The sequence below is a fragment of the Penicillium macrosclerotiorum genome (genome assembly GCF_028827735.1).
Source record: "Penicillium macrosclerotiorum strain IBT 26536 chromosome Unknown utg000010l_segment0_segment0, whole genome shotgun sequence".
NCBI lineage: Eukaryota > Fungi > Ascomycota > Eurotiomycetes > Eurotiales > Aspergillaceae > Penicillium > Penicillium macrosclerotiorum.
This window is the reverse complement of record NW_026643089.1, coordinates 1,010,710-1,030,567: the sequence shown is the minus strand read 5'-3', so window position 1 is coordinate 1,030,567 and position 19,858 is coordinate 1,010,710. Positions and strand designations below refer to the sequence as shown.

General features: G+C 50.1%; 8 protein-coding genes across 8 annotated transcripts; 5 read left to right on the top strand and 3 right to left on the bottom strand.

Annotated features, from left to right (window-relative positions):
* Positions 1–1,125: 1,125 nt before the first annotated feature.
* Positions 1,126–1,470, bottom strand: N7462_010016 (uncharacterized protein; the record flags this gene model as incomplete). Its single annotated transcript, XM_057081730.1, has 1 exon — positions 1,126–1,470. One exon carries the CDS (start codon positions 1,468–1,470, stop codon positions 1,126–1,128), a length of 345 nt encoding a protein of 114 aa, XP_056928770.1.
* A 1,588-nt stretch (positions 1,471–3,058) lies between these two features.
* N7462_010015 (glycoside hydrolase family 28 protein) lies at positions 3,059–4,453 on the top strand (the record flags this gene model as incomplete). Its single annotated transcript, XM_057081729.1, has 5 exons — positions 3,059–3,310; positions 3,387–3,809; positions 3,870–3,999; positions 4,061–4,145; positions 4,201–4,453. The coding sequence occupies 5 exons, from the start codon at positions 3,059–3,061 to the stop codon at positions 4,451–4,453; spliced, it is 1,143 nt and encodes a 380-aa protein (XP_056928769.1).
* A 2,539-nt stretch (positions 4,454–6,992) lies between these two features.
* Positions 6,993–7,680, top strand: N7462_010014 (uncharacterized protein; the record flags this gene model as incomplete). The annotated part of the gene is made up of 3 exons (XM_057081728.1): positions 6,993–7,123; positions 7,182–7,280; positions 7,374–7,680. 3 exons carry the CDS (start codon positions 6,993–6,995, stop codon positions 7,678–7,680), a joined length of 537 nt encoding a protein of 178 aa, XP_056928768.1.
* Positions 7,681–8,059: 379 nt separating this feature from the next.
* N7462_010013 (NRPS-like protein biosynthetic cluster) lies at positions 8,060–11,350 on the bottom strand (the record flags this gene model as incomplete). The annotated part of the gene is made up of 4 exons (XM_057081727.1): positions 8,060–8,449; positions 8,519–10,671; positions 10,746–11,010; positions 11,069–11,350. The coding sequence occupies 4 exons, from the start codon at positions 11,348–11,350 to the stop codon at positions 8,060–8,062; spliced, it is 3,090 nt and encodes a 1,029-aa protein (XP_056928767.1).
* A 1,977-nt stretch (positions 11,351–13,327) lies between these two features.
* N7462_010012 (uncharacterized protein) lies at positions 13,328–14,877 on the top strand (the record flags this gene model as incomplete). The annotated part of the gene is made up of 3 exons (XM_057081726.1): positions 13,328–13,396; positions 13,505–14,294; positions 14,420–14,877. 3 exons carry the CDS (start codon positions 13,328–13,330, stop codon positions 14,875–14,877), a joined length of 1,317 nt encoding a protein of 438 aa, XP_056928766.1.
* Positions 14,878–15,235: 358 nt separating this feature from the next.
* On the bottom strand, positions 15,236–15,808 carry N7462_010011 (DUF302 domain-containing protein; the record flags this gene model as incomplete). Its single annotated transcript, XM_057081725.1, has 1 exon — positions 15,236–15,808. The coding sequence occupies one exon, from the start codon at positions 15,806–15,808 to the stop codon at positions 15,236–15,238; it is 573 nt and encodes a 190-aa protein (XP_056928765.1).
* A 461-nt stretch (positions 15,809–16,269) lies between these two features.
* On the top strand, positions 16,270–17,580 carry N7462_010010 (alpha/beta hydrolase; the record flags this gene model as incomplete). The annotated part of the gene is made up of 1 exon (XM_057081724.1): positions 16,270–17,580. One exon carries the CDS (start codon positions 16,270–16,272, stop codon positions 17,578–17,580), a length of 1,311 nt encoding a protein of 436 aa, XP_056928764.1.
* A 430-nt stretch (positions 17,581–18,010) lies between these two features.
* On the top strand, positions 18,011–19,858 carry N7462_010009 (cytochrome P450; the record flags this gene model as incomplete). The annotated part of the gene is made up of 4 exons (XM_057081723.1): positions 18,011–18,100; positions 18,177–18,327; positions 18,404–18,852; positions 18,959–19,858. The coding sequence occupies 4 exons, from the start codon at positions 18,011–18,013 to the stop codon at positions 19,856–19,858; spliced, it is 1,590 nt and encodes a 529-aa protein (XP_056928763.1).

Below are 19,858 nucleotides of genomic sequence, written 5' to 3'. Positions count from 1 at the left end.
CCTTCCCCGTTTGTCCTTAAACCTGCACGCCGGCACCGGTGCCGGCCCTTTCCATCCACGATACCCCGTCCCCGACAACGAACTGACGACCGCGCCCCTTCAAGACCAGTACTCTGCATTACTTCTTGCATTTTTGCATTGCGTGTGGCCTGCACATCAATACCCGCCGTTTCCCTCGTATTCTTATGTCGTATCCTTCCCCCTTTTACTATACATATTATTCCTTGCTTCTCAACAACCCCTGTGGCTGGCCGCTAATTTCCTGAGTTCTCTCCACGCTTGAGTTACCTCCCGGCTAGACTCTTACCTCTAGTCGCCTTTTATTACATCCCCTGTGCATTGCCTCTTCTTTGCATCATCGCTTCCGGAGACTGAGATACCCCGCCACCAATTCTGCCTTTCCATCAAGACTAATGTACATACGGACGTGTTTCATGCTTTTTTTTTTTACTTTCTGGGCTCACTCTTCGTTATTCTGTGCTCGTCTTTCTAGATTTCTGCTCCGAGACTCTGTGGCCTTTGTCTCGCTGACGCGATAGATTCAGACCGGGACTCGCCCCGGTCTTACTGGTCCCAATTTGAATACTCTGCTCGTCAAATAATATACGGACCATTCTGGCCATGGACTTGGAATGTATTGTGCCTCTTCTTTTGAACTGTATCTGAGTAACATCTTGAATATTATAGTCTATACCACCATCAGTGCATTTCTTGCAAGGCTTCCCAGGCCAGTAATTATTAGATTCAGCCGGTCAAGGGTTTTCCAAGGAGGTAACTGCTGTTCCACGGTGAACCGAGGAACTGTGGTATTCAAAGGCAATATGAGCCTCGTGGGAAACGGGTGTGTTGTCGAAGAAACGGCTGGGATGGATTCGGTGTCAACAATCAATGGATATACGGTAATTCCAAAAGAGAGAAGTGGAGGTATTGGTTTTCGTCCGTTAATATTGAGATGAATTGTATTTTAGAGTACAACTATAGGTTGTCATTGGCCCCAATATATAATATGTAATGTACACGCTTCTTCCAGAAAGGTACGTATACCGGCACGGCAAGGAGCACAATTATCAGTGCATCTACAGATGCAAGGGCCAAGACTGCGGAAGAAGAGAACGCCATGTCCTGTCACCACATGGACATAAAGCACAAAGTATGGATGACCGTCGCAACGGAGGCCCCGACGATCATTCCTCTGTCCCCCTGACCAAATCCAATCGCGACGTCCGCAGCCTGGACTATCGCCGACACCCCGACCAGCAGCGAGACCACTGGCCCGGTATAATAGAAGGGAGCGAGGCCCGATAGCAGCTCGAAGGGAATAGTGCGCACCGTATACATGCGCTGGTAGTAGCGCTCGCCGCTCGTCACCTGTGTTGATCCTGACAGCGTGGCGGGGTTGCTGGCTGCAATCACTCCGCCCGTAGCGGACACGAAGGAGGCGAGCAGGTTCAGGCCAAGGAGTAGTTGCATTTTTCAGGAGCAGGGAAATATATATAAATCCGAAACTTGTAGTTTTTCCGTGGAGAGTCTGTCGATATGCATCAAGACAAGATGCTTAGTTTTGTCGGGAGGATGGGAGGTGGTTGACGCATCCGGCGCCAGACGTGCTTATCTGCGCGGGAAGCGCCACCAAAGAAATACGTATATCGACCACAGAAAGACAGAACACGCCACACCAAATAAGATGATTCCGAGTAACAAAATTAAAAAGACATCGGGCAGTAGGGTCCAGTATAACTCGGTCCTTTTCTGTCCAATATGGAGTTTCGACAACAGAAATAAATGAGCTTAACGTGCTAAATGCATCTATAGATAGATTATTAGATGATGACGATGCTGTGGATTGATCCTGAAATGGATGTCATCCCGGAGGTCACTCCTCGGACAGTTAGTTCGCCTTCTCAATGTCGCTGATAGCTAAACCGTCAACACTAGTAAACGCGATTTTGACAGCCTCTTGCCCCTTCTCTTGTCCAGCGTCTGGCTGGGACTGCAGGCTGGAGATCTTCAAAATGCTCAAGTTCAATATCACGATGCTGCAGTTGCTACGTCATATAATGAACAACTATACCACTGCAGTGATTCTATCTGTAGCAAGTACAAAGCTCAATCCAGAATGGAGCGGTTGAGCCTCCTGATGTCTGAGAAACACTACTCGTTCTCCTTGCTTAAATCCCTGTCTTTTTTTTTTCGAACAAAAGCTTGGCTTTTTGAAACGCCCATTCACATGGTGGTAACTCTTATAGTGTTTTTATAGTAATTGTCTCGAGAGCTTGCGTACCCCGAAACGCCACAAGAATATGCAGCTGAGGGCATCCTTCGTGGCTTCTACGCTACGTGAGCCACTTTCCTGGCCCCCACAGCCCTCGAGGGCATCTGTGCATGTTTCTATACCCTGGCGTCGCTCTTCACCTCCCGACAGAGCCCTGTGTAGCCAAGCTCGCATTTGAGAGGTGGACAAAGCTGCGCTTGCGGCATCAATAAACGAGTGGTGGCAAAAATAAAAGCCGCGGAATCGACGAGACCAGCGCGGGAGCGGCCCGTGCCCGAGCCCATCTACCCCTTGTTGTGATGTGAAAATGTCGCCGAGTGATGAAGTGGATCCCACCGTCACTGGGCGGGATTTTCTGATACACTGAACGCCGGCACGATCTTTCTGGAACAGAGTGGCGTTCATCAACATGGTTAGAGTCAATTCGTGGCCCCGAGATTCTTCCCATTCGCCGGTGTGACCCCCTAAGCTTTTGTGAAGATATTGGGGTGCGTCGGATCCCCATCTGGCTTCCTAAGGTGGTCCTTGATAACTTTGGTTGACGTAGCCACCAATAACATCTACTAGAAATGGGCGGTCGCTCTAATGATTGGAGGATAAACAACATTGAGATATGTCTTTCCAGATGAGCCCGGAAATGTATGTGGAGTAGAAGCTGGAGAACAGGAGCACCAGGTTCAAGTTCAAAATTTTTATAAAACGAGCTGATTCCTCTGATCAATGCCAAGCAAAGAAAAGCCAACAAGCATTGCCCAGAAATCCCAATTGAAACATTTACAAGCCACTATGCCGAAGCTTCTCGGTTCGCTCGTGCTTGTCGCCTTGGCGGCTTGCGCACTGGCATCCCCCGTCGCCGAGCCCGCCATTACTGAGGCCCCCAGCCTTGCCAAGAGAGCTACGAGCTGTACGTTCTCGGGCTCGTCGGGTGCCTCAAGTGCAAGCAAGTCTCAGAAATCTTGTTCGACTATAATCCTGTCCAATGTTGCCGTTCCTTCCGGGACAACGCTGGATCTGAGCGACTTGGAAGATGATACCACGGTAAGGATTTTCAACTGAGAACACGGTATATCTTTACTTGTTCAAATTTCATAATACTAACTGGACATTACAACAGGTCATTTTCGAGGGAGAAACAACTTGGGGCTACGAGGAATGGGATGGGCCTCTACTCCAAATCTCCGGCTCAGGCATTACTATCAAAGGTGCCAGCGGAGCTTATCTCAATCCCGACGGTGCCCGTTGGTGGGACGGTGAAGGCAGTAACGGCGGAGTGACCAAGCCTAAGTTCTTCTACGCCCATGATCTCACCGACTCGACAATCACCGATCTATATATTGAGAACACCCCTGTCCAAGCGGTCAGCATCGCTGGCTGTGATGGGTTGACTATCACCGATATGACAATTAACAATGAAGCGGGTGATGACGAAGGTGGTCATAATACCGATGGTTTTGACATTGGTACCAGCTCCAATGTTGTAATCACAGGCGCCAATGTCTACAACCAAGACGATTGTGTTGCCGTGAACTCCGGAACTGTAAGATACTATGCAACTTGGATTCCCTGTTTTAATGTCTAGTACTGATGCTTGTGATAGGATATTACTTTCAGTGGCGGTGTTTGTTCTGGCGGCCACGGTCTATCTATTGGGAGTGTTGGTGGTCGGAGTGACAACACAGTAGATACAGTGACCTTTGAAAACTGTGAAGTCAAGAACTCTGTTAATGGTATGATGATAAAAACTATGCTGAAACTTTGACTCATCATGAACTGACAACATGGTCATAGGTATTCGCATCAAGGCTACTGAGGGCGACACTGGTTCCATCACTGGTGTCACCTATTCAGAAATTACTCTGAGCGCTATTTCGGAGTATGTCTACCAGCCATCAACCCTTTCAAAGATCTTCGCTAAATCTCTTTTGCAGTTACGGTATCCTGATCGAGCAGAATTATGATGGTGGTGATCTGAAGGGAGACCCTACTAGTGGTATTCCCATCACCGATCTCACCATTGAGAATATTTCTGGCGCCGACGCGGTGGATTCGGATGGCTACGACGTTGTTATTGTCTGTGGCTCTGGCGCTTGCTCTGATTGGACCTGGACCGACGTTAATGTCACTGGTGGTAAGACCTACAGCGACTGTGAGAATGTTCCTAGCGTCACAAGCTGCTCTTAAGCATAAGACTGAGGAGGCATATCAAATGTGGTCGTTACCGCTCGAAAGACTCAATGTGTAAAAGAAGACTGATGTGCTGTGGTTGATATTTCAATGGTATTTTTCTTGCCATCTAGACGATGGTGATCACACCAACACAACTCCCCCATCTCCCATTATAGACTTAGCCCAGACTGAGTATCTCCCTTGAGTGAATCCTCGTTTCAGATCACGAGCCTGCTAGTGGTGTTGGGAAAAGTCGAAGGTAAGCATCCGAGATACCCAGTGAACCACTTTTGCGCATTTCAAGTTTCAATGGGGGTGTACTTTTAATCCACATGTCAAAAAATGACTAACTATGCGACTCCACATCGGAAGTTCGGCAAGTGTGGGAGTTACTAGTGGCGCTACTGGAAGCGTGCTATAGTCAAATCTCTAAATGGAGTCAACGCTGACAGGCCTCATTTCGGCATGCTCGGACACCTTCCCGATATAGAATAACCTCATGCAAGCCTGTTACTCTCTCGGATTAGGAACCAGCAATGACTGTTGTTTTACAGTCATGAATGGTAGTAAGGTAGGCACTATCCAAGCTTTGTCGAGTTCATTTATCAAACAGTAAAGGGATCTGAGCTGACGGTCCAACGGCAACGCGTGGCACTATGTTCACAAGCGTCCTCTGTAAGCTGTCAGACCCCGATCACCAACTCTAGGATCCGTGAAAGCTACATAATAGCTGTAGATCATCAATGATAAGGTGTTCAGCTGGTCGATTTATTTTCAAGGAATATCTCGCTGACAAAATTGATGAATTATGACCATGTTCGGGTTATCTTCGGCAGCCGGCGGTTTGGTCGCCTAGTACAATGCCGCTTATGGCCCGATGATGTCCGAAACAGCATAGTTATTTAGTCGGCATGTTCGGGTTTCAAATTTCGGCGCTAATTGCCAAGGACAAGGCCGGCTTCGGCAATGGCGAAAGGGGCAATTCCGCCGATATCGTGAACCATACGATGACAGCGAAATCCCACGTGGTGATCACGGTCAAGGATCTCAGCATGATGAGAGGCTCTTCACGGCTGACGAAATGAACAATGATGAGCTTCATGCTTGCGATCACTGGCTTATCATCGACAACTTTCACGAGAATCTGTACCCGGCATGTGGCCGATGGCGTGTGCTCTTTCACTTGGGTTCATCATTTCAGGAGTTCATTTAAGATTATTATTCGGAGAAGTCGTACTAGTATCAAAAAAAGAAAACGAGCCAGAACAGTTATTCAAACACCATCTCTTCAGCCTTAACCCAATGCTTAACAAAGATGGTCACGTGATTACAGGAGCCCTCAGGCTACCTTCCTATTCCGGCGATCAGACGTTCACCCTATCGCAGTGTGTAATCAATGGATTACCAAGGCAGGGCTATTCTATTTTTATTAAATTCGAAGGTTGTAGTCGCCGAATGCAAACGAATCTAACACAGAGGTAGTCGCCAGGGTCTCCACAAAGATTTGCCTAGATCCTTCAGCGTAAACTTGTCGGAGCACATTATTATTTCACTTCACCAGTCATTTACCTCATAGCATTCCTAGATCGACATTGAATTGCCACATGGGCTCCTATACTGTCAAGCTATTGTGAAAGGGCTCCTTAAGGGCTGGAATAGACAGATAGGCGATCGTAAGCATAAAGCTAGACGGACGGACGATGAAACGTGGTAGATCCGATTATTATCGAATCTACTCCGAGTAAGAATAGCTAGCTTTCGATTTCCAGACTCAAAAAAAGGCATTATTGCATTCACACAATGCTGGCCATATCGGCTTATTGTTCATAGTCGCTTCTTTCAGCATCCAACCACTGTCGCACCCTACTTGAGATAAGAGTAAGGTGCGCATGAGACAGAATAAGACAGATCTCCCAGAATTCCTAAACCGGCACTGAGACCACTTTTATTGGCTGGGAGAAGCAGCCGGGTGTTCCGAAGAATGTAACCCACGCTGCTATTGGAATGCCGTCTCAGGGACTAGTCATGACCTCACCTAGTCATCTACTCCTATTCTCAAAGCTTTCAAGTTAATTAGATCAGGAAAATTTACTTTTTTGAAAGAGAAGACTAATTGAAAATTTGGAGTCTAGAGTCACTGCTTTAGATTGTACTGAATTTGCTTCTAAAATCATCGAGATAGATGGATCAGGGGGGTTTCCCAGCAGGTTAAATATACGCAGGTTAGGCCATCCATGGTTCCTTGTATTGCCATTATCTGGTTGAATGAGACCTTGGGGTACTTTCCGTATTGGCTGTCCTCTTTACAGTCTGATCCTATCGGTCTACTACCGGGAATAGGTAGAGTGTAAATGGAAACCTACTCGGATTATCCACACCGGCGATTTTCATGAGTGTAACCATTAAGGCCCCAGCTTTCCAGAATATATACCTAATCCTCCTCAATATTTTTAGCTGAACTTTAATATTCCGCAATCCATTCAATCACATTGTTAGATTATATCTTTCTGAACCTCCAGCAATTTTCCTCTCTATACGGGGGTCTCCATTCCAAATGCGCAGCATCTCAGTTAATCTATATGCCCTGCTGTTTGCCTGGGCAACATTAGTCACCTGCCAGGATGCAGTGATTACGTCCGCAAATGCCGCAAGCACAGGCGAAAGCGGCCAATGTGCTAACCAGCAGTGAGTCAGCTCTCATCCTCAAATTTCATATGGACACTATTCATATCCCATGCAACAGGCTCGTTGACCAATGCGTGGCTACCATGAAAATGGCTCTTGCGAAGTGTTCCTCAGAAAATTGGGACTGCAAATGCAGCGGGAGTGCAAATATTGCCAAGTTAGTACAACTCGCTCTGAAACCACCCGGGCATCTATCATCAATAGAAAAATTCATGGCTATGGAATTGAATACTAACTCTCCGTCCAACAGCTGCTATGAAAATTGTCCCAACACTCCAGAATATATCGAGGCTCAGCTACTCAGCGAACACGACTGCGCCACAGCGAATGCCTATGACAAGGGGATAACAGCTGTGACACAGTCATGGACGACTCCAGGTGTCAATGTCGCCAAAGCCACCCCCACAGATTCTGACTCCACAACATCGGCTACCGATGAACCGACAAAATCACTGGAGCAACACGAAGAAACGAAAACATCGGAGGGTGCTGCTGCCGCTAAGACTGCCGGCAGCTGGTTGGCTCTGCTTGGTTTGGGGATAGGAGTGATGTTTTAGATGGTGCATATGCCTGAGAGCCTGGATGATTCCTAATAGATCGATACATTCAATATTGAATTTCAACAAATATGTCATGTGATTTTGTCTATCTCGAGCTTGGGTCAATTTTTATTATAGAAAAACTAATCTTGAGGAACATATTCTAATTGGAAGAAACACTCATCACTATTGGTGGCACAAGACCCTTCGTTCCTGACTTATTGAAAATGTCTGTATACAATTCTGATTGATTAATATATTCCAAAGAAAACTGATCTTGAAATTCCTTTCATTTTCCGAGACCGAAAATCTGAAGACACCGAGAACTTGAGAAAACATAGCTGTTACCGAAAAGAGCTCTTATGGCGATTACCTGGCGGGGCATGAAAAAAAGCCCCTAGAACTTCCACTGATCCATCCATCGCGTCATTAAGGGCCCATCAACTGCGTTCAGATGACGCAACGTTGTACTAGCTGCCTGGGTCTTGATGGTTTCTGTCGATGGGCCAGCTTCATCTGAATAGGCGACGGCCTTGAAGAATTCAAGAATTTTTAGCGCGGGTTTGTCTCGAAGATCAGCTTCTGTCGGATTCGGGAAGCTCTCAAGGGTATTGATCCATGTCTGCAAGGGAACTGGCTCAACATCCATATATTTCTGAATAAAAGGAATAAGAGTCTCCCAGTCCACGATTTTGGGGTTAACAATGTGGAATGCGGCGCATGGCTCTTCATCCTGAGTCGTCCGCCGAGTACGAACAATGTCAAGTATTACCTTTGCGCAAATATCCTGTCACGAGAAAGGCGGTTAAGTCCATTCACACAGGATGTTTGTATTCATTATCATGACATGACATACCACAGGCACCCATTGCACGGCGATTGAGCCAAGGGAATTCGGAATTTGTTTAATGGTTTTTGAGGCTGCGATCAACGAAGGCACCCATTCCTGTTTATTCCATATCCCTTTCTCAGTCGTTGGACCTCCAATCTGTCCAACGCGATGAATACTAGTTGGTACTCCGCATTTGGCTGACGCCATTGCACAAATTCTTTCAGCGACATGCTTAGACTCGCCATATCCCTGCCGCAGAACGGAGCTTGGCTCATTAAAAATAGACTCTGGAATAGATGGGCCGTTGCTGTACCCCTCAATAGTAGATATAGACGAGATGAAATGGATGTGAGCAGTCTTTTCACTGGCGATACTGAATTCTACCAGACGACGTACCCCTTCAATATGAGGATTCTCAAAAGCCTCGACCTTGTGGTTGAAATTGACTTTCCAAGCATTATGAATAATGGTGTCAACCTCCAGCAAGAGTTCTTCATATTTCGCCTCATCTAGACCAAGTCGCTCGGCTCCAAATTGTGCCTGAAGGAACTCCACACGCCGTGGAAACTGGGTGTAAGTGGCCAGACCTTTCTCTTGATGACTTTGAAGTTGTCTTATAGCTGCGTCTGACGACCTATTGAGGCAGTAGATTTTGGTGACACTCAGATCACGAAGGAGCTCAGACAGAAGATAAGCACCCAGCGAGCCAGTTGAGCCCGTCAAAATCACAGCATGGTTTGATCCGAAGTCGGCGGAGTATTTATTGACTAGATTGGAGATTCTTTGCTCTCTATCAATATCGCTTTCCGTTGTTGTACTCCCTAGTGAAGAGTCCCCTCCTTGAATGATGTTAAGAATATACTCAGCAAGCCGAGTGATTGTTGGCAGCGAGTAGAGCTGCTGGCTACTGAAGGCAGGGCCCAGATCGGGTCGTACTGACTGCAGAGATGCTTGAAGAACCTTTCCCAAGCGCAATGTTTGCAAAGAATCAAGACCCATGGCAAAAATATCAGCATTTTGATCGATTGCCGGAACTTCCAGAATGTCTGATAGTGTTCTCATAACGTAGACTGCAATTTCCGACAGTGTAGCCTCCTTGGCAATCTGTGCAACATCCATCTGCTCATCAGCGGCATAAAGCGCATCGATTTCACTTGCATAGTCATTCGCAATCATTCGTCGTTTGATTGTCCCTTTAGGGGTCAACTGAAATGGTTTTGAGCGAGACGAGATACCGACGCGTTCTTTTGTCACCTGTGCATGACTTGGAGCGGCTGCATTTGCCTTCTTCACTGTGGGCCAGATCTCATCAAGCAGCTCGCTAGGCTCACCATTCCACTCATCCCAGTCAGGTTCCACTAGAATTGCAGCTTGAAAACGTCCTTGGCCAATGGTCACCGCCCGAGCAACAAGTGGGTGACTCGAGATTATCTCCTCCATGGTGATGGGATTGAACTTCTCGCCATTGCTCAGAACAATAACATCATCGTAGCGGCCAGCATACAGCCAAAGGCCGTTCTTCGTAGGATGTTGGGTGAAAAGATCCCCCGTGCGATACTCCTTCAGGTCAGGATATGTGTGGAAGACAGCATGTGCGGCTCTGCTTTCTCCACGCGGTATCACAAACTCATGGTACCCATCACCCATGTCGCGCATTTCATACCCAGCATAAGGATTCCATTCAAGATAGCGCCACTCGTCTTTCTCTTGATATTTCAAGGTACTAAATACTGCGCATTCACTAGATCCGAGAATTGATTGAAGATGGACCTCCTTGGCAATACGATCGCCGGCTTCTTGGGACAAAGGAGCACCTCCGAAGGTGAGCATATCGAATTTCTTCAAACATGCCATCCCCAGCTCAGAGGAAGACAATTCCTCCAATACCGGTGGAGGTAAATTGGCGGTCTTTGGCTCTGTTTCTTGTACTATTCGAGCAAAGAGCTCAAGTGTGAGAGGTTTCTCAGGCACCATAACAATGGGCGTGTCGCAATAAATAGGTATCAACGCGCTGAAAAGACCCATGAGATGAAATAGAGGGCTCGATGTAAGTATTCGCTTACCCCTTTCTGCCACAGGTGCCAAACTTCCGATCCTGTTTTCGGGAGTTGGTAAATCGCACATTTGCTGCACTGCCATAAAGTAGCCATTTGTCATCGGGACTGGCTTGGGCATTCCTATAGTTTCAACGTATGTTGGTGAGTAGACAAAGCCCCACTGAGAACGCCTCATGATATCTGGTCTTGCTTACCCGTTGTTCCAGAGCTGTGGATATAGACAGCCACTCGGTCTTCGGGATCATTCGGCGGTTCTTCAATCATAGGTAGAGCAGCAGATTGATGATCGAACACTGTCCACATGTCGGGCGCCAGCCATGATTCTACAGATGAGTCTAATTCCTTAATGTCCTCTACTTGGCGGCTTCTTTCAGGTGTATAGACACATTTCGAGCACCCCACAGCTTCTAGCACGTGCCGTGAGGCTTGTGCAGAATTCCGAGTTGAGAGGAAAACAGCCTAGGACACTAATTAGCTGCAACAACGAGTCGAAAAAAAATACACGTTGAAACCTTACTTTATGACGAAGTCGCATGCACGCAAAGGCAAAGATGCAGTAGCGAATATCGTTAGCGCCGATATATGTCAAAGCCTCGGGCTTGTTGGATGATGCCACGTTTTCTTGAATCCAGAGGGCCATGCGATTGGTCGCGTTGACCACATCAGCGAATCGAACCTCGACCCATCCCTGAGAGATGTCCGAGGAGAATGGGTGAATGCAGTACAGTCTTCCGGGCTCCTTGGCACAGATTGAGTCAAGGATTTGCAACACGGTCTGCGGGGGCGTATCTGATCCCATTCCGTTGAGTAAAATAGGTTGACAGGGGTGTCTCGGTGTTAAGTGGCGGACGCATGCTTATATGACTAGGGTGAATTTGACCAAGTCGTACAGCAGTAGATCTCCTACGCCATTGCAGCTTCTATTGTCGCGCGTGCTGCGCATAGAATGCAATCGTGGTGGCGGCAAACCGCATGGCAATGGATTGATACTTGACGGCAAGTTACACAGAGAGGGGAAATGAATGCTATTGAAACTTAAATTATTTTGAATCGGACTGTCGATCAGTGGGCAAAAGCCACGCTGTCACCCAATTTTTGATGTATCTCATGCATCCGAAGGATCAAGCTAATGCTGCCTCAACTTGAGGGAGGGTCTATGCGTTTGGTTTCTCTGTACTGGTGCCCTCGTGAGTGGTTACTAACTTGCTAGCACAGGATATGACATGTACAATTACGATTGTGAAGATTTAGAATGGCTGAATATTCTAAGTAAAGACATTTCACTATCTCGTGGCATGGCTCACCTCGCTGTTCTCGAAATTTGGGTGCATAGGTCAAAAGCAATATGAAGTCTCTTAGACTGGCATACAACATGATTGGCTAAAGGCTAGACATAGAAGTAGCTTTCCTATCTGGCCCATATGTGTTTGACAAGTTTCACTATTGCAAAGTCATGAAACCTTTTACCTTGGTGATCAGCCTATGAATTCATAATGGTCAAGTTGCCACTCTTCATGCAGATGGGAATATATATTCACCCCAGGTCCCTTGGCTCTACGCCACTACATCGGCTTTATTGCCTTCCACAAACCCCCTCAACCATGACACGGGCTTGCATCATCCGTGCCTAAAAGGAAGAAAACTCCAGGCTCCCGGGCAGGGTATATGACATGAACCCTAGGCAGATTGGACCAAACTAATCTCTGCCAACACATGGCTTCACACGTGTTTTTCACATCAAATTTAATAAACTTCATAGTACCTATATCTTACCAGGATAAAATGCTCTGACCCGTTGCCACGGGCGGAGAAGTTGCATAGCACGGTTAATTTGTACGAAATAACCCGGAAAACGAAACCTTGTGACTAGCGTACCCGACAAAAAATTTGCCTTCTCAGGTGTGTAGACCTGGAACTTACCTTTGAGGGAATTTGGTTGTGAACATGTCGCTGCAAATAATCTGGCGCTAGCCCGGGTGTGAAGAAAGGGACGCTTCACGCGGGTGATTTTGGAGTAAGCGGGCGCGATAGGTGGCGTGTATCGTCGAACTAGTCACTGAAAAACTAGGATGTTCTGCATACTTACATACGTGAAAGTGACCAAAGTCCCGGGTCCTGAGATTTGTCAAGCGTCCCACTCGAGAGTCGTGCTTGGGCTTCCACTGATTTGAAACCTAAGAAACCCCTTCCGTCCTCGCAAGATCGCCGATGCGGCACACGTCAGCGCGGAATGGGGGATGAGATGATACTGACGGTTTCGCCGGGAGTCTATCCAGGGCAACACATGTCAGCGCTAGATAGGATAGGAACATTCCTGATTGGTCTGGACCGGAACGGATCTTTAGGGTCACATTTGAGAAGGCGCCAAGTTTCGTCAAATTGGCAGGCGTCATTGGTTCATACAAAACCGCTGAATGCGTTGGCCTTCGGGCGACTGGGCGCGACTCCACTTGCACTTCTTCAGCGGCGGGAGCCCGCCAAGCTGACGATACCACTAGGTATGCATCTACCCAGCTACCAAGCGCCGTACAGTGAAAGGGGTCAGACAGCTTCTCCGGGACGCCCCGCTCCAGCAATTGGAGAATCATGACTACTAGATCAATAATCATCAATTAGTGGAGGCAGGGGGATTTTGGTTGCCCCTCATCTGGGTGCTTCGTTCACCGGAGGGTTTGACCCTCGAAGTACACAAAGCCCTCAAAACCGTTAAATTTTTTTTCGCCTTTCCTGATTACACTCTCTTTTCTCTTCCCACCCCGGTCAGTTTGCGCAAACCATGGAGGACGACCGAACTGGCTATCAAACACAGAAGGAGGTGCATCCCACCGAACTGGTGGAGGGAGGGGTATGTCCATTCCAAATTTTTATAGTTCAAATCTGTTACGCACAGAGTGACTATGAAAAAAAGACCCATGGCATTGTCTCAAAAAAAGCTGACCGTGACCAAACCTAGCATCTCAACAAAGACATTAGTGTGCGCGAGCTCCGGGATGCCATTCCAGATTACTGCTTCCAGCCGTCCCTGTTCTGGTCTTTCTTCTACCTCGGCCGAGACTTGACCTACTCGGCTGTCCTTCTCAGCGGACTCTATTACCTGCTGCATACGGAATGGGTGACTCAATCCACAATCGCCTACTACGCGGTCGTCAATATCTATGGAGTGTTGCAGGGGCTTGTCTGGACGGGGCTATGGGTGATCGCCCATGACTGCGGCCACAGCGGGTTCTCGAATTCCGGTCTTCTCAACGACATGATTGGGTTTGTGCTTCACTCGAGCCTGCTAGCACCCTATTTCTCTTGGAAATCCACTCACCGCCGGCACCATATCTATGCCAACCATATCGAGAAGGACCTCAACTATGTCCCACCGCGCCGTGGCGAGTATGCTATGAAGATCAATCAGGCGGTGGAACTCCTGGATGAGGTTGGGCAGGATGCGCCACTGGTTCTGTTCTTGCGCATTCTGTTGCAGCAGGCTATCGGGTGGAACTGGTATATCCTATCCAATATCACCTGTCCGCCGTCCGCGGTGATCAAGCAAGGGATGTCAGCCTGGCGCCACAGCCACTTTGATCCATGGGGCGCCATGTTCCGGGACTCGGAGGTCTCAGCAATTCTGTTGTCTGATCTGGGTTGTCTGACGACGCTGGTGGTACTGTATCAACTCTACCAGGTCTTTGGATCGTTTGAGACTCTGTTTTGGGTCTATATAGTTCCTTGGACGTGGGTGAATCATTGGATCGGTAAGCCGCCCTTCTTCTTTCCAGATGCAACTCCATACTCTCCCTGGGATGAGCGCTATTCCCTATCTCTGTTGAAATCTTTGGACAAGAGCTAACGTTCGAAAAAAAAAACGTGGTGTTACTAGTGATGATCACCTACCTTCACCACACGCACCCAGCGGTGCCAAAGTACACGGCCGACTCGTGGACGTTCCTCCGCGGCGCCACGGCCACGATCGATCGCGACTTCGGCCTTATCGGCACGCACCTCCTCCACCACATCTCGTCGGACCATGTCACGCACCACCTGTTCTCGCGCATTCCACACTACTACAGCCCGATTGCGAGCAAGGCTATTATCCCCTTGCTGGGAAAACACTACCACGGGCGGGGCCAATTCCGGTACGAGGATCTTCAGATTGCCTTCCGTGATTGCCAGTGGGTCGAGGAGGATGCAGAAAAGGACGTTGTATTTGGGCTACGCAAGGACAAGGAAACGGCGGCCCACCCGCGTGACAAGGCACTGTGGTACCGCGGCGGTGTGAGCCCGTCCCCCGAATACAAGATGCGAGGGTCGTACTTTGTGGAGAAGAAAGTGATGTGAGCAGCCAAGAAGGGAAGTGAAGGGAAGGGAAGGGAAAGGAACGGAACGGAAAGGTAAGGGGGGGGGGGAAGGGAGGGGCTTTGGATTATAGAAGTATAGTTCGGGTATAGTTGGGTTGTGCTTGTGTTTTTTGGAGGCCAGTGTGGGGAAGACTTGCTATTTTTTGCTATTTTTACTATTTTTGCTGCATTTGCTACTTTTGCTGTTTTTGCTATTTTGCTATTTTTGCTTTAGTTCTTTCTTTCTTCGGGCGTCTTCTAGTTTCTTTCTGGTCGCGGTTGCGCTTGCTGTTACTATCTTGCTGTACAATGATAATTCACAGTTTTCAAACTCTCCCTGCAACGAGTTCGGCATTGGTTCACTCCGAGATGGCTTCAATTAATTTGAACACCTTGGCTTCCAACTCGCGCGCTGCTAGGCGAAGGGCCTCATTTCCCGCCATTTCCTCAGGCCCTGCAACTAGCCCTTCGGGCAGCAGGATGACCATTTTAGTGGTTCCGTCGGGCTGTTCGAAGAATCCCCCGTCAAGAGGAACATGGAGCGCGGCTTCCACGCTTTCCTGGATCATAGTAATGGCGTACAGCGGATTCCCAAAGATGAAGCGATGCGCACCATGGCCGACCTGGACCGCGTCGGGCACATTCCCGGTGTTCCCGGGGTTTCCAGGATTGGTAAATGGAGGGAAATGACGGATCCAGGCGCCATGATTGAATTCCGCGAAGAGTACGAAGCCGGTGGTCGTGTGGGTGTTCTGTATGACCTGGGCGATGCCCGCTGGGCCGCTTTGCGCCCGCAGGTCCCCCAGATTAACGGGTGGAACCAACGCCCGAAAGCGCTCCACCACCCGCGCATGGGGCGAGGCGATCGGCGCCGTCAATCGCCGGACTGTAATCGCTTCAATTCTGGTCTTCGGTGGTAACAACGCAGCCATGGGAGGAGAGGTGTGAAGATGGGAGAGCCCAAAACATGAAACCGGTTCTGCGAAAGACTAGTAGACTAGTAGACTAATGCACTAGTCGGCTAGTCGACTAGTCGACAAGGACACGAGTCCATGAGGAGCCGAGGATACGCTGCATGGGATGGACCCCGCGTCTACCATTGCGCACGCCTGCAGTAGCGAGCCAGGATGTGCATGAGCCCCCGCCAATCGACCTGACGAAAAGGGTGGACCCTGTAGGCATTCCTCACTGGCATGGAGCCGTCAAAGTAGAATCGCTAGGGGTCTTTTGCAGTCCAAGCAAAAAGAGGTATGGGGAAATAAGAGCCCTCGGCCACGTCGGCCAGAATCCCCGACCGCCATCGGTCTTGGAACCCCCTCACTTTCCCATGCTCTTCGACAAACTATACTTCCGGTGACCACTCGAACCTCAAGGTGAATCGGATCCTGCCACGATGCCGGGCTCGCGCGTGACGCCGCTGGAAGCGGACTATCCGTTTGAGATCATCGCCCACTGGGTCCCTGTGGTCCCGTTCCGCGAATATCCACACGCCATCATCGACGAACAGCAGGGCCTGGGTTTGTCCGTGAAACAGTATGTCCCTCGACACTCACGCCCTTCAGGGGCCAGCGGAGAACCTCTGACGATTGTGGCCGCCGGGGGCCTCGGCTTCATCAAAGAGCTGTATGAGCCCTTGTTTGCGGCGCTCCTGTCGCGGGCCGACCAGGCCGGTGTCGCGATCCGGGCCATCTGGATAGCGGATATGTTCAATGTAGGACAGAGCGCGGTGGCCAATCGAGCCAATCTTGGCTGTGATCCGTCCTGGCTGGATCACAGTCGCGATCTCTGGAGTCTTATCCACCATTTTCGCGCTGACATGCCTAAGCCGCTCGTCGGCCTGGGCCACTCCATGGGCTGTACGCAGCTCGTGGCGCTCTCCGCCTGGCATCCCACGCTGTTTCACTCCCTGGCCTTCATCGAGCCCGGGCTCGATGTCCAGTACGGGCGCGGCATCACCGTGCCCTGGAGCATCTCCACGCTGAAACAGGGCGATTGCTGGGCATCGCGCGCCGAGGCCGAGACTGGCGCGGTCCGCCTCGCCGGTGCCCAACGATGGGATCCACGCGTGCGCACCCGGCTCACCCACTACGGCATCTACGAGATCCCTCCCGCTCAGGCACAGGGTGCGCCGTGGGCGCTGACCAACCCGAAAGACCAGATTGCGGCATTGGCCAGCCGTCTTAACAAGGACCGCATCGGACTCGGCCCGGGAGGCCTCGAGACCGTCACGCTTGAGCAACGGCAGACGATTCCCGATAGCGACCCGGACGGCAATGTGAACGGACAGTTCTATCGCCACGAGCTAAAAACAACGTGGGATATGCTACCGAAGGTTCGGCCGTGGGTGCTCTATATCAACGGGGGCAAGTCGCCCTTCTTTGGCCATCCCGGCACGCGCGAACAGCGGTTACACTTGACCGGCACAGGGCCTGGGGGCAACGGCGGAGTGCGACTGGGCGCCGTGACCCAGCGCCTGCTCGAGGACGGCGAGCACACGATGGTCTTTGACAAGAATATGGCGACGGTGGCCGAATATGTCGCCGTCTGGCTGGCCGACGAGTCGGCCCGCTGGATGCGGGGCCCCAAGACGGCGCGAGAGACCTGGCAAGCCAGGCCGATGGACGAGAAACAAACCGTGGGCCCGGACTATATGGCGGCCTTGGCGAGTCAGATCAAGGACTGGAAGCGACCCAGCAAGATGTAGTAAGACAACCGCCCGGACGATTGGTCCACGTCCCTGTACATAGTCACCGGAAACTCGGTATCTTCTAGTCAATAACGACCGTCAGTAACCACGGCTAGTAACTATGCTAAGTCACTCACAATATTTTGGAGATTACTCAACAGCCGAGCTAGTGATCCAACCAAGGCCCATCCAGCTCTATCCCTGTCACGGACCGTGCCCCTTCCAAAGGGCGCCCTCTCCCCCCTCCTTCTCTTCCCCCATGCATGCGGCTAAGGACCTCCTCCACGATACCCCTCTTTGCTGTTCTTACTAGCGGTAATTTTGGACGCCAAGTCAACCTTCAAATGACACAATATTGGCACAATAAGTAATTGGCCATCGCCGGCACATACTTGCGATCGGGTGCAACACCGACGACTGTTCAAAGAGCCTGCGAAGTAGCGCCATAATGGCCCTAGGGGCAGGGTATCGCGTGTCGACGACATGGGGCTCACCAATGTCAATGCTAGGGAATGTGGTCATTCTATTGCTCATCGGAGTAAGCGCGAGATCTTCCTGGGAGGGCCAGAAACAAAAGAAAAGAAGCGAAAAGCAAATTTAACAGGCGTATACAGGTCGGTTGCGGGGCATTACACCGAATTTATTTCCATCCGCTGGCGAAGCAGCCCGGCCCGCTACTGGCGCGCCTGTCATCTATACCAAATTGGTATCATGCGAAAAAGGGCGATCGACATGTCTGGCTATACAGGCTGCACACTGAATACGGTCGGTGCTGGACCATCGAGAAGGCGGAACAGCCAAAGTCCAGGGACGGAAAACTAACATTTGGATTCAAAAAAAGGCTCGGTGGTGCGGTTCACGCCCAATTCTTTATCCTTTAACACCGTCACGGCAATGGATTCGATCTACAAGTCACGTAAGGCCAATTTGATCAAGTCCGACTGGTACCAATGTGTGCGTGACTCGGCGGGAAAGTTTGAGAGCACCTTCACAGCAAGACAGAAGACGCGGCATGCTGTGAAGCGTCGGTTACTGTCGCATGCATTCTCAGACAAGGCGTTGAAGGACTATGAGCCTCGGATATGCGCGCTGATCGACAAGTGGGTCGAGGCCATCGATGCGGAGGCAAAATACGACCAGGGCATGGTCGATTTGGGCCAATGGTCTGGCTACCTGATCTTCGACGTCTTGGGTGACTTGGGATTTGGAAACGCGTTTGGGTTCATGGCGAACCAGGTGGACCGTTCGCTGATTGGATTGGTGGCGAAGGCTACCGGCGTGTGGTACTCGGTATGTAGGATTCACTGGGTTCTCTAGCTGCCCAGGAGGAAGAAATCAGTTGAGGGGGCAAGAAGCAAAAACAAAGAGCTGACAGGTGATTTTGATTTGTGTATAGATTGGATATCATCCGTTCACCAAGTGGGTTCGGTATATCCTATTTGAAACCCGATTCGGGCACCTTGTGGGAGCGAGGACGATTGAGGATAATAGTCGATTTCGGTCCTTTTGCATGGAGAAGCTGATGAAGCGCCGAAAGTCTCAGGTCATGACCGAGGGCATTTTCGGAAAGGAAGTCAAGGACGACATGTTCGGCCACCTGCTTGCAGGACGTGATCCAGAGACCGGTGAAGCATATACGGTCGGTGACCTCGCCTGTGAAAGCGTGCTCCTCATGGTTGCTGGGTCCCAGTCGACTGCTGGTGGACTCGCGGCCACGTTCTTCTATTTGTCCCACTACCCCAACAAGCTGGCTCGGCTCCGAAAGGAGCTGCACTGTGCTTTTGCGAGCGAAGCCGCTATCCGCTACGATCCTGCAGGGACACTAGCGACGCTTCCATTTCTGCGCGCCTGCATCAATGAGAGTCTACGGCTGTCGCCCCCGACGCCTGGACATCTTCCCCGGGAGATAGTAGGCGACGATGGCATGGTGATCGACGGGTGGTGGCTGCCGCCGGGCACGAATGTAGGCGTGAGCCCGTACACCATTCATCATAATGCACAGTATTTCCGTGATCCGTTCGATTTCCAGCCTGAACGCTGGCTGACCGACAAAGAGGATGATGGGGCGGAGCAGCTAGCATCTGCATTCGCCCCGTTTAGTGCTGGAATGACGGGCTGCATTGGGAGACAGCTGGCCATGATGGAGCTGTGCTTAACGGTTGCACGGTTCCTTTGGCGGTTTGACCTTCGGGTTCAACCTGGCAGCGCCACGCTTCCAATTGAGTATGAATTGAAGGACAGCTTCATTGGCGAGGGATCGGGGCCTCGTGTGCAGCTCATTCCTTGTTCTCCTTAG